Source organism: Schistocerca serialis, chromosome 2 (assembly GCF_023864345.2).
Source record: "Schistocerca serialis cubense isolate TAMUIC-IGC-003099 chromosome 2, iqSchSeri2.2, whole genome shotgun sequence".
Lineage (NCBI taxonomy): Eukaryota > Metazoa > Arthropoda > Insecta > Orthoptera > Acrididae > Schistocerca > Schistocerca serialis.
This window is the reverse complement of record NC_064639.1, coordinates 1,028,073,870-1,028,086,698: the sequence shown is the minus strand read 5'-3', so window position 1 is coordinate 1,028,086,698 and position 12,829 is coordinate 1,028,073,870. Positions and strand designations below refer to the sequence as shown.

The 12,829-nt window shown below is 40.3% G+C and overlaps 1 protein-coding gene across 2 annotated transcripts in view; it reads left to right on the top strand.

The window, feature by feature from the left end:
- Positions 1–12,829, top strand: part of LOC126458450 (CBY1-interacting BAR domain-containing protein 1) — a 211,698-nt gene that overhangs the window by 153,963 nt on the left and 44,906 nt on the right. The window contains exon 6 of one of the 2 annotated variants that reach the window (XM_050095515.1): positions 11,330–11,362. The exons of the other annotated variant lie outside the window; for it this stretch is intronic. Within the exon in view, the coding sequence (XP_049951472.1) occupies positions 11,330–11,362 (33 nt within the window). The remainder of the gene's footprint in view (positions 1–11,329; positions 11,363–12,829) is intronic. 2 annotated transcript variants of the gene reach the window in all.

Below are 12,829 nucleotides of genomic sequence, written 5' to 3'. Positions count from 1 at the left end.
ACTCCGGAGATGGGAACTTGCTCTTCAATATATCCTCTCTTCCCGTTATCCACCAGGCCTCAACCTCCGCTAATTTCAAGTTGCTGCCACTCATACCTCACCTGTCATTCAACAACATCTTTGCCTCTGCACTTCTGCCTCGACCGACATCTCTGCCCAAACTCTTTGTCTTTAAATATGTCTGCTTGTGTCTTTATATGTGTGGATGGATATGTGTGTTTGTGCGAGTGTATACCTGTCCTTTTTTCCCCCTAAGGTAAGTCTTTCCGCTCCCGGGATTGGAATGACTCCTTACCCTCTCCCTTAAAACCCACATCCTTTCGTCTTTCCCTCTCCTTCCCTCTTTCCTGATGAGGCAACAGTTTGTTGCAAAAGCTTGAATTTTGTGTGTATGTTTGTGTTTGTTTGTGTGTCTGTCAACCTGCCAGCACTTTCATTTGGTAAGTCACATCATCTTTGTTTTTAGATATATTTTTCCTACGTGGAATGTTTCCGGAGGATGCAGCAATATCAGTTCTGCAGAAAGGGGTCAACTTCACACCAACACCGACTGCTATACCTGTTGCAAATTTCATCAGTGCTGCAGAACAAGTAATTTCCACCCTAGTGACAATGCTGAAGAGGTACACCAGAAAAAGCATGCCGCGCCCTCCATAGAGCTGTCCCACTGAGGACGAACATCATGAAAGCAGAAAGAGTTGCCATTTTAGAACTATGGAACAATCTGAGACAGTCATTCTATATGTGGACAAAAGAAATGCCACAGTTCTAGTACCACTGCTGAGTACAATCACAAAATGTATGACATACTCAAGGATCCAGCATATAGAAAATTGTAGGAAGATCTGACCAACAGATTGAAGAAGAAGACTATTGATCTTCTGCACCAGTTGCCACCAAATGAAATCATCGAGAAGCTTTGAGCATGAGTTGCTGCACCACCAAGGTTCTGTGGCTTACCTAAGGTTGACAAACAGGATATTCCTATATATACTGTCATAAGCAACATAGGTACACCAATATACCAGCTGGCCAAACATCTAATGGCAGTATAAAGCCCCTAAATTGATAAATCTCAGCATCACATCAGGAACTCCATACATTTCATTCAACAGGTGCAAGAACTATGCCTCTGTGGCCAGCACCTTACCTCTCATGTGGTATCCCTATTCACAAGAGTGCCACTTGCTGATTCCCTCAAGTTGGTGAAGGGGAGATTCAACCTGACAATGACTAATGTCTTCAAATTGGTCCTCATATCAACATTGTTTCTTTTCAGTGGTGACTATTTTGAACAAACAGATGGCGTTGCAATGGGGTCCCCTTTGTCACCAGTTGTGGCAAATTCGCTCATGGAGAACTTTGAGGAGAAAGCCCTGGAAATGGCTGTACTGAAGCCTACATGCTTTTTCAGATATGCTGATGACATGTTTGTGATGTGGCCACATGAGACTAAAAGACTTCAAGAGTTCCTCCAACATCTGAACTCTTTGCACAATTATCAAATTCATCATGGAGGTTGAAGAGAATGACAAACTCCCTTTTTGTATGTCTTAGTCAAGTGCAGAATGAACCACATTGTAGCACACAATGTACACAGGAAAGCCACCAACACAGATTTGAATCTCCACAGTTCCAGCTTCCATCATCCTTCACACTGTGAGGATGTGTGTGCTATGTACACTGGTACACAAGGCCTGCGCAATATTGGAAGAAGAAAGCCTGTCATGGGAGCTTAACCATCCTAAGCACATTTTCAAGAACAGATATGGTGAGAGAGAAATCTGAAGTGCTTTCAGGCAGAAAGTACAAGTCCATCAGACAGAAAATGATGAGGAGGAAAAGACAATTGCTTACCAGCCATAAGCCAGAAAAGTTTCGAACAAAATCAGCAGAATGCTGGTGCGATGTCACATTAATTGCATTTTTCATCCACCTGCAAGATTGCATGCCCTATCAGGTACATTGAAAGATGAGCTGGAACTCCATAAACCAGGTATTTACTGTGTTTCATGTAAATGCTATAATGCTTATATTGGGGAGACTACATGGACAATTGAAGAAAGACGCAAGGAACACAGAAGACATACCGAACTTAAGCAACTAACAAAATCTGTGGTTGCAGAACACTGTATGGCTTGATGGGACTTCATGAAGAAATGGAAGTGTTAAGACAGACCTCGTCATTTTTGGACTGTGTTCTGAAGCAGGCTATCGAAATATGAGTGCCTGACAGGCTGATTAACAGAGACACTGGGTTTACTTGCAGCAAAGCTTGGGACCCAGCACTCAGCCAACTAAAATCACAGTATCAGGTGAGAGTGACTTCTGCACCCAACGCAGGCCACGGGAGTACTAAGGGACCAGAGTTTGTGCTCAGCTTCCAGCAAAGTATGGTCCCTTCCCACGTCACCATTGAACCTGTCATGGCTTGTAGTCAGCAATGGAGGAAGGGGTGGGGGCTGAAGAGTATAAGGGAGGCAGAACATAGCAAAGGTGCTCATTCTACAGGTATCAGATGAAGATGATGACAAGGTATGCTGTCAACATATAGTGTTACATAAATGACCGTACTTGGCAGGACACCTGACAACAGTACAAATACTGGAGGATTTCTATTGGTTCTTACTAAAAGATAAAGTTTTCTTTTCCTTCCACAAGATATTCTGATGCCTCTACTTATTCATGGTTTTTTACATGGCTGTTTAATGTCTTTTCTGATTAGCTAATGCAGAAAGCTGTTTTCAGGTAGTGATACAAATTTATCATGGAAGAGATTAAACATTATGTTAGCATTTTTTTAATAATAAATTTCATCACAGATCATCACTTGTGACCTATTCTTAAAAACAAACAAAGGGAAGTCCAGCCTGGAATGTCAACAATATTAGTAAAAGGATAGATTGCTACTCAGCATAAAGATGACTCATTGAGTTGCAGACAGGCACAATGAAAGGGCTGTTACATGTTTAGCTTTCAGCCGAAGCCTACTTCAGAAATGAAAAAACACACACACACATTCACACAACCTATAGTTGAGTCAGTGTAAGTTGATCCTCTGACAGTTGTAGTGGGCTGGCCATGGCAGTTTCATGGGCCTATCTTAGCCAGTAATGTAATACAATTTCGTTAACGTGTCTACAGCAATCCTTCAGTATTGTCACAGCTCAATAGGCAGTTACCGGTTTTGCCTGTAGCTGTTAGTACCTTGCAGTTGAAAGCTGGCGACAGCGCTGCGAGCTGTCTGTGATCTTCTTATGCTGTGTCAACTGTAGCACACCTCGTGCAAACATGACCACCATCTCTGGCAGCATTACCATAGGTTTAGATTGTGATATCTTTGAAGTATGTGTGTGTTGTAAGGGTAATTCCCATCTGTGTAGTTCAGAAAAGCTGGTGGTGTAAGGGAGGATCCACATGGCCCGGGTTGTGAGGCGGCCATTTAAATCAAACGTGTTATGTTCAGCTGTATGTTGTGCCACAGGTTGGTCTACCAAGCTCTTGGCTACAGTTTTGCGGTGGCTGTTTATCCTGGTGGAAATCTGTTTGATAGCCACACAAATATAAAAAGCTGTGCAATGATTGAAGCAGAGCTGGTATACGATATGGCTGCTTTCACAGGTGGAGTGGCCTCTGATGGGATAGGATAAGTATGTGACAGGACTGGAATATGAAGTGCTGGGTGGATGAATTCGGCAAGTCATGCACCTGGGCCTTCCACAGAAATATGACCCTCATGGCAAAGGGTGGGAGTGAGGGTGGAATAGCAATTGACTAGGAAAACCTGACAAAGCCTGTTGTTCAGTTGTTCCAGTCTGGGGTGGTATTGGGTGTTGATGGGAGGTACTCCTTTGTTTGCTGGTTATTGTGGGTGGTGGGGGAATGGGTTGTGTGGGGAAATGGCATTGGAGATCTATTTGCAGGAGCCTGTCTGTAAAGGCCTTGAGGAGACCTTCAGCATACTGGGAAAGGGAGGTTTTGTCACAGCAGATAAGTTTTTCCTGGGTAGCCAGGTGTATGAGAGGGATTTTATGATGTGGTTGGGATGGCAGCTCTGAGATGCAGATACTGTTTGTGGTTCGTGGCTTTAATGTGGACAGAGGTGAAATTGGAGCCAGCAGAGAGCAGGAGTTCAGCTTTCAGGAAGGTGGTACATTGGTTTGAGGAGGACCAGGTTAAGCAGAAGGGAGAGAAGTGTTGAGGTTGTGAAGAAGTGAGGGTAGGATGTCCTGGGCTGGAGTCCAGATCATGATGATATCATCAGTGAACCTGTACCAGACCAGGGGTTTTGGGAGGCTAGGAAGGTTTCCTTTAGATGGTCTATAAACGTGTTGGCATAGAATGGTACCATGCAGGAGCTCAGATTTGTTTGTATACCTTTCCTTCGAAGGGTAATTAGTTGTGTGTTAGGATAAAGTTAGTAGGGTGTATGAGGAATGAGGCAGTGGATCTGCAGTCTGAAGGACATTGGGAAGTTAGTGTTCAGCAGCAGCAAGAGCATGGGCATGGGCATGGGGGCTGTTGGTGTGTCGGGAAGGAAACCATGTCCTTCATCAGGCCTTTGGTTACCTGTCATCATGCCCTGAAATGAAGGAAATGCTATCCAAGATGCTTCCCACTTCTAAAGTGGTTTTCTGTCACCCACCCAACCTCCCCAACACCCTAGTCCATAACTATGCCACTCCCAATTCCAACCTCACTGAGAGAATCTCTTTTTTCATGGATGAACAGCTTCAACTTATTGCTCATAATCTAATGCTTTGTATGAAAGGCATGAACCATTTCCTCCATCAATGATCCACAGTTCCTTTTCCTTTACCACACAGAGCCCTGCTCTTGCTCTTCTCTGTTGATGCCATCTCCCTCTATAGTAATATCCCCAATTCCCACGGCCTCGCCACTATTGTGCACCATGCTTCCCAATGCTTGACTGACTCCAAAACTACATCCTCCTTCCTGGTTATCATGATCAAGTATCCTCACCCACGAGTATCCTCACCCAGGTATTCTCATCCACAATTATTTCTCCTTTGAAGGCATCACCTCCAAACTAATCCATGATACAGCGGTGGGCACCCACATGGCACCATTCTGTACCAACTTATTCATGGGCAATCTGGAGTACTCCTTCCAAACCACCCAGAATCCCAAGCTCTTCACCTGTTTCAGATTCATTGATTACATCTTCGTGATCTGAACTGAGGGTGAGTAAACCCTATCCACATTCCTCCTGAAGCTCAACACCTTCTCCCTCATTCACTTCTTCCAGTCCTCCTCAACCCAAAAAGCCACCTTCCTCAATGTTAACCTTCACCAAATCAGTACCTCTGTGAATATCAAACCTGCCAACCACCAGCAACACCTCCACTTCAACAGCTGTCACCCTTTCCATACCAAGAAGTCTTTTCCATACACCTCAGCCACCCAAGGTCATCACATCTGCTGTGCGTGTCAAGGGCAGGGCATCCCATGAAACAGTCATGTGATCTACTAACTAAGCTGCAATACTGTGCTGTTTTCTATGTTAGCATTATGACTAACAAGCTGTCTGTCATGAGTGGCCACTCAGTGTCTTCTCTATATGGAGTGTATCAATCTATTCTTTTCTGTATAGAATACATCTAAATTGAAGGGGAAGGGGGGCAGAAAGGAATGGAAAGGGAAGGGATTACTGGTGTAATCTGCATTGGGACATTACACAGAATCAATGGCAATGAGCAAAAATGTGTACTGACTGGACTGGGATCTCCTGCTTACTAGGCAGTTGCGTTAACCACTGCATCATCCGGGATAGAGGGTCATTGCAACTGCATAAACTACCGTGACGCGTCTCATGGCTGATGCACATTCCCACCGAACACCACCTATCCACAGTTGATGTCCATTTCCTCCATGCTCACAGGAATCTCAGACATTATTTTCCAAAATTTTTGAGAAGGTGATGTATTCTAGAATAGTATCTCACTTTATAAACACCAATATCCTCAACAAATCACAGTTTTGGTTTCAGAATGGTTGCTCTTTATGTTTCAGAAGGACTGCTCTACTGTGAATGCCATTTACATGTTCACTCACCAGATTGTACAAGCATTAAGTAATAATACAGCTCCAGTTGGTATTTTCTGTGACATTTCTAAGCCATTTGACTGTGTGAATCACAGTATTCTCCTAGATAAATTGAAGTTTTATGGGGTTTATGGTATAGCCAACCAATGGAAAACGGGATATCTAACTGAAAGAATGTAGAAAGTTATACTTAGTAATTCAACCAATACAGTTCAGGCATGTAATTCTGATTGGAGAAAAATCATCTATGGAGTTCACCAAGACTCAATCTAAGCTCCACCATTGTTCCTCATATGTGGAAACGATCTTCCGTCTAGTATACAACAAGCAGAATTAGTTATTTTTGCAGATGCCACTAATATTGTAATAATCTGAAGCATACATACAGAAACAGAAGAAATGGTAAACATAGTTGTTAAAAGTATCATTGACTGGTTTTCTGCAAATGTTCACTCTCAATTTTAAAATGGCACAACATATTCAGTTCTGCACATCTTGGGGTACTACACCAGTGATAAGTGTAACACATGCTGCGGAAATAATAAATGGTGTGGAAACTTCAAAATTCTTAGGTGTCCATGTTGATGAGAATTAAATTGGAAAAAGCACATTCTGGAACTCCTAAAACAACTTATTTCAGCCACATATGCACTTTGAATCATCGCAAATCTTGGGGAGAGACAATCAGTAAGTTGACATATTTTCATTCAGTAATGTCATATGGAGCCAACTGCCTTGTCACAGTGGTAACACTGGTTCCCGTCAGATCACTGAAGTTAAGCGCTGTCAGGCTGGGCTAGCACTTGGATGGGTGACCATCCAGTCTCCCGAGTGCTGTTGGCGAGCTGGGTGGAAAACTGAGGCAAACTGAGGAGCTACTTGATTGAGAAGTAGCGCTCCAGTCTCGTGAACTGACATGCGGTCGGGAGAGCGGTTTGCTGACCACCTGCCCCTCCATATCTGCTTCCAGTGATGCCTGTAGGCTAAGGGTGACACGGCGGCCAGTCAGTATTGTTGGGCCTTCATGGCCTGTTCGGATGGAGTTTAGTTTAGTTTTTAATGTCATATGGAATAATGTTCTGGGATAACCCATCTTTAAGAAAGAAAGACTTCATTGCACAAAACCATGCTGTAAGGGGAATATGGAATAACTCATTCACTGTGTATTTACTCTGTCATGAAGTTTGTTGTAATTTATACACTGCGGCTCAAAAGGAAATGGTGTACATAATTACTATACCAGGAGGAGAAAATTACATTCATTATTTCACATTAATGTTGTGTTTAGCTCAAAAAGGAGTTCACCGTGCTGCAACAAAAAATTTTGATCACTTTCCCAGTTATATAAAATGTCTGACTGACAACAAAGTAAAATTTTAAAACAAACTGAGAAAGTTTGTCCTTGGCAACTCCAATTCCCTAGAAGAATTTCTGTTGTTGTGATGCATAAAAGTTGGTGGGTAGGATGGCATTTTTCCAAAAATATATCCTGATGTGGGATAGTAAATCCAACATCAGCATATCTTTTTGAAAAAAAAAACATCTTAGAAATGTTCAGAATGTACACATACGCACAAATTAATTTTTGAAGTGAATGTAAAATGACTCATTCCACTTCATTATGATCTATGACGGAAAATGATCCATGGAACATGTAAACAACTAACTAACTATCCATACAAGTTATTTAATCCAAGTTTTGTATGAGATGACTGATTCAAGTGGTGACTCATTGATACTGTCATCATAGCATACTACATTTTTCCCTTTTGTGAAGTTCATAATTTTACATTTATGAACATTTAAAGCAAGGTGCCAACCTTTGCATTTGAAATTTTATTAAGATCTGACTGGATATTTGTGCAGTGTTTTTCAAATCATTTATGACTGCATCTTCTGTAAAAGGTCTTTGGTTACTGTTAATAGTACTCGTCAAGTCATTAATATACAGTATGAACAGAAAGAGTCCTAACACACTTCCCTGGGACATGCCCAAAGTTACTTCTACACCTACTAACAACTCTAAGTCTTAAATCCACAAACTCTCTCTCCATACTTTTGTTAAACAGCACTGATTTGGTACCTGACTGGTTTGATCAATGGGTTTCAAGGTGTTGTGTGGGGAAAAGCACAAGTTTGGTTTTTCATCACCAGTGTTATAGGAATTCATTCTGGATGGCATGGTGCACTTCTATTACCCTCTTTGTAAACAGGTGTGGAGTTTGCTTTCTTCCCTCTGCTGGGCACAGTTACCTGTTAGAGATATCTAAAGTACTTTATTGTTTGGAGAGGGGCTGACACAGTCACAGATTCTGTACGGAATTTTACAGGAGTTCCATTGGGCTCTGGAACTCTGTTCAGTTTTAGCAGTTTTACTTCTTCTTAAAGCTACTGCTGCTAATAACTCATATTGTCAGTGACGTAATATTATACAGTCTTAGTATTCCTGAATTTTCCTTTGTAAAGGAATATTTGGGAACAGAGTTCAGCATTTATGCTTCTGTTATACTGCCCTCAGTTTCACTTTGTTCCTGTGTCACGGATGAAGTGCCCGAACATTTAATTTGTTGCCACTGTCAGTCTTTACATAGGACCATAAATTCTTCATGTTTCATGAGTTGTGTTTTGATAAGATGCTGTTATAGTAGTCACTGAGGACTGCATCTATTGCCTTTTTGACTAACAAATGTCTCTGTATATATCCTTTAGTTTTGTTCTACTGATACTGTGCAGTAGTTGCTGTTTTAGAAGATAATTTACAGAGGCTGCCTATCATGGAGATCTTTCCCATCATCAACTCAACTGCTCTACTAGATAAATATGATATCCAGTGCTTGATCAAGTATACATATGAATATGAGGCACAGTTCCTTTTTAAGCTTCAGACCAGAACTAAATGTTTCAAATTTCTCCTTGAGAAGTGACGCTACTGCCACTATCTTGGTTACTGGATGAGTAAATTTTTCTTTGTGTTGATATTGACCATTTTAGTCTTTTAATCATTGTTTCTATCATTCTCTCATGGTTACTGATACCAGTTTCAACGTGACCACCCTCAGTGAGGTCAGGTTTATTCGTTGCTATTAAATCCAATACATTTCTGTCATGAGTAGGTTTCCAAACTATCTTTTATAATTAGTTTTAAAGAAAATGTTTAGTATTATATTGCTTAATGTCTTTTCTAGCCTTCCTTTTACAAAAATTTAGTTGTCCAAACCTTGCCCGATCATGACAATATGACTAGGGAAGACGCACATCAGCGAGCTTAGGTTCTCTTTTAAGTTACATCTAGAGGTGAGTCTGGTAGTTAATAGAAGGACCCAGTTGTAAGTTTTTGCACTCCCTTAGTACTAAGTCTTGTCCAAATGATCTCACATTCAGATGCTTCAGTTTCTGTCTTGGTGGATTTGAGTTTCTTGTCTACTGTGATTAAAACACTCCCTGCATTGCCCACTAGCTTCTCCTTTTCATATACACCTACACTTACCCCAAAAATCTTACTTTTGTACTTAGTACTAAATGAGCTCCTTTGCTCTTTAAGACTGCTTCAAACTCAGTACTTTATTGTAATTGCGCCAGCAATTTATAAGTAGTATTTTAATTATTTCATTTATGGGATTCATTTCTTTTGGACTCACTTGGGAATCTCTTAGAGCTGTCATTATCTGGAATTGATGGAAAGTCATCTAAAAAAAAAAAAAGTCCTTGTGTGCACACCACCTTCGAAAATGTTATACTGAAAACATACTAGGTATATTAAGTAAAAGTTCTGGCAGAACGCAAATAATTTGGAGAGAAGAATTATTAAGATAGTCTTACTCACATATCAACAGAAAATGATACACATTTGAGCATTGTGTCCCAGTTCCATAGTAAGATTTTCCTTAATATGACTGTTATACACTGAAGCACCAAAGAAACTGGTATAGGCATGCGTATTCAAATACAGATATATGTAAACAGGCAGAATATGGTGCTGCAGTCAGCAACACCTATATAAGACAAGTGTCTGTCGCAGTTGTTAGATTGGTTGCTACTGCTACAATGGCAGTTATCAAGATTTAAGTAAGTTTGAACGTGGTATTATAGTCAGCGCACAAGCAATGAGACACAGCATCTCTGAGGTAACGATGAAGTGGGGATTTTCCCGTATGACCATTTCACGAGTGTACTGTGAATATCAGGAATCTGGTAAAACATCAAATCTCTGACATTTCTGTGGCTGGAAAAAACTTCTGCAAGAACGGGACTAATGACAACTGAAGAGAATTGTTCAACGTGACAGAAATGAAACCCTTCTGCAAATTGCCACAGATTTCAATGATGAGCCATCACAAGTGTCAGCATGCAAACCATTCAACCAAACATCATCGATATGGGCTTTCAGAGCAGAAGGCCCACTCGTGTACTCTTGATGACTGCACAATACAAAGCTTTACACCTCGCCTGGGCCCATCAACATCAAAATTGGACTGTTGATGACTGGAAACATGTTACCTGGTCAGACGAGTCTCATTTCAAATTGTATCAAGCAGATGGACATATACTTGCATGGAGACAGCTTTATGAATCCGTGGACTCTGCATGTCAGCAGGGGACTGTTGAAGCTAGTGGAGGCTCTGTAATGGTGTGGGGTATGTACAGTTGGAGTGATATAGGACCCCTGATACGTCTAGATATGACTCTGACAGGTGAGACATATGTAAGCATCTTGTCTGATCACTTGCATCCATTCATGTCCATTGTGCATTCTGACAGACTCGGGCAATTCCAGCAGGACCCAGCGAGACCCCACACATCCAGAATTGCTACAGAGTGGCTCCAGGAACACTCTCCTGAGTTTAAATACTTCCGCTGGCCACCAAACTCTCCAGACATGAACATTATTGAGCATATTTGTGATGCCTTGCAGTGTGCTGTTCAGAAGAGACATCCATCCCCTCGTACTCTTATGGATAGCCCTGCAGTATTCATGGTGTCAGTTCCCTCCAGCACTACTTCAGACATCAGTCAAGTCAATGCCATGCCATGTTGCAGCACTTCTGCATGCTCGTGGGGTTCCTACACAATATTAGGCAGATGTATCAGTTTCTTTGGCTCTTCAGTGTAAATTATTACTGTGTGTGTCTCTAGTCTTCTTTGTTAGTGGTGCTTTATCACTACTGCAGTTTTTCTGTCAATGTTATTACTGATTGTATTATTTTAGATTATATCTTCTGTATCTAATGACTATTTGAAATTAAAAGAAATGGTAATTTTTCAGAACTTTCAGCAGTTGAGAGGAAACTTTGATGGGGTAAAACATTGTTATTTTCTGCATGTTGCATACAACAACTTCACTTACGCATCCTGAATGTGAACTATAATATTCTGTCATTGCATGATATGGCTTCCTTATTTTGTCTGCACATCAGTTTGCTTTTGCAACAACTATTCATCACAGATAGAAATAAAAAATAAAAGCCAGCCACTTTCATTCAAACTTTGATATCACCTAGCAGCTGAATCAGTAAGTGTTAATTAATTCTAGACTCATTATGATGCTGCAAGAAAGAATTATGGAGAGGAAATAAAATAATAAACCACCGTGAGCTACAATGCATATATGAATCACAAATTTTGCAAAGAAAAATGTGAAAGAAAGGTAAAAAACTTTGGAATCATGTATATAATCAAGTTTGAAAGTGGGGGCTTCATATACATATTTTTTAAATTGTTATGCAATCTTTTGTTTAATTGAAATTTTCCATACCATAATGCTTGCCATGAAAATAATGTATGGAAGATAATAAAAATGGAAAAACATTTTAATCTTAGCACATTCACAATTTAAGAATTAGAAGTAAATTGCGTGACAATATAGGGTAATATTAATGGTATCTCAACTTGGTGTCTCAGTGGGTAATTGCCAGATTACAAACCTAAAAGTCTGAGGGTTTGATCCTTTGTCAGTTCTAAGCTTTTATCTGTCACTTATCACTCCTTTCACCTCTTGCAATGTTTGTTATCATGAAAAAATGTCAATTCGAACTCGTAAGACTTTCTATGTCAGTGACTAAAACTGTTTCATGATTTGTTAACCAATTTTTGTTTTCCATTTTGAACAAAACTAACTACCTTTGCAACTGAACAGAAAATATGTAAATATCACAAACTTATCTTTTGGTGTCCACAATGATGATGTTCCACAAAGATATTTTCCATAAATCACTTCCTCATAATCATTGTCCTGCCATGCAGTCACATTCTTGGCTAATAATGCTGGTTTTGACATCCATAATCTTTCATGATTTTTAACATTTTCCTTCCAAATTTATGTTTTTATGATGCAAATCTGAAACCTGGAAAGAATTAATATAACAGTCCTGATGTTTTTAGCGTATCCCAGCTCTTCCAGCAAATTTAAACATGCCAGTCTCCTAGGAGCCCACTTAACTTAAAATCTACAGCTTGAGTTGTGGGTTGTGTGACTCAACATGACAAAATATAAATAACTTCTCTTATAAACAGTGCCTGCAATTCAGTATGCAATATCAGGACATTTGTTCAGTATACTAATTACAGATAACATAGTCAACACACCACAGTTAAACTTTCACGTTTATGAAAAGGTTAGACTGTTACTCATCATAAAGATGACATGTTCAAATCAAACAATGGAAAATTCAGGATGGTATGTAACAATATGAGAGAAGGAAAGTTGCTACTCACCATATAGCGGAGATGCTGAGCCGCGATAGGCACAATAAAAAGATTCAAACAA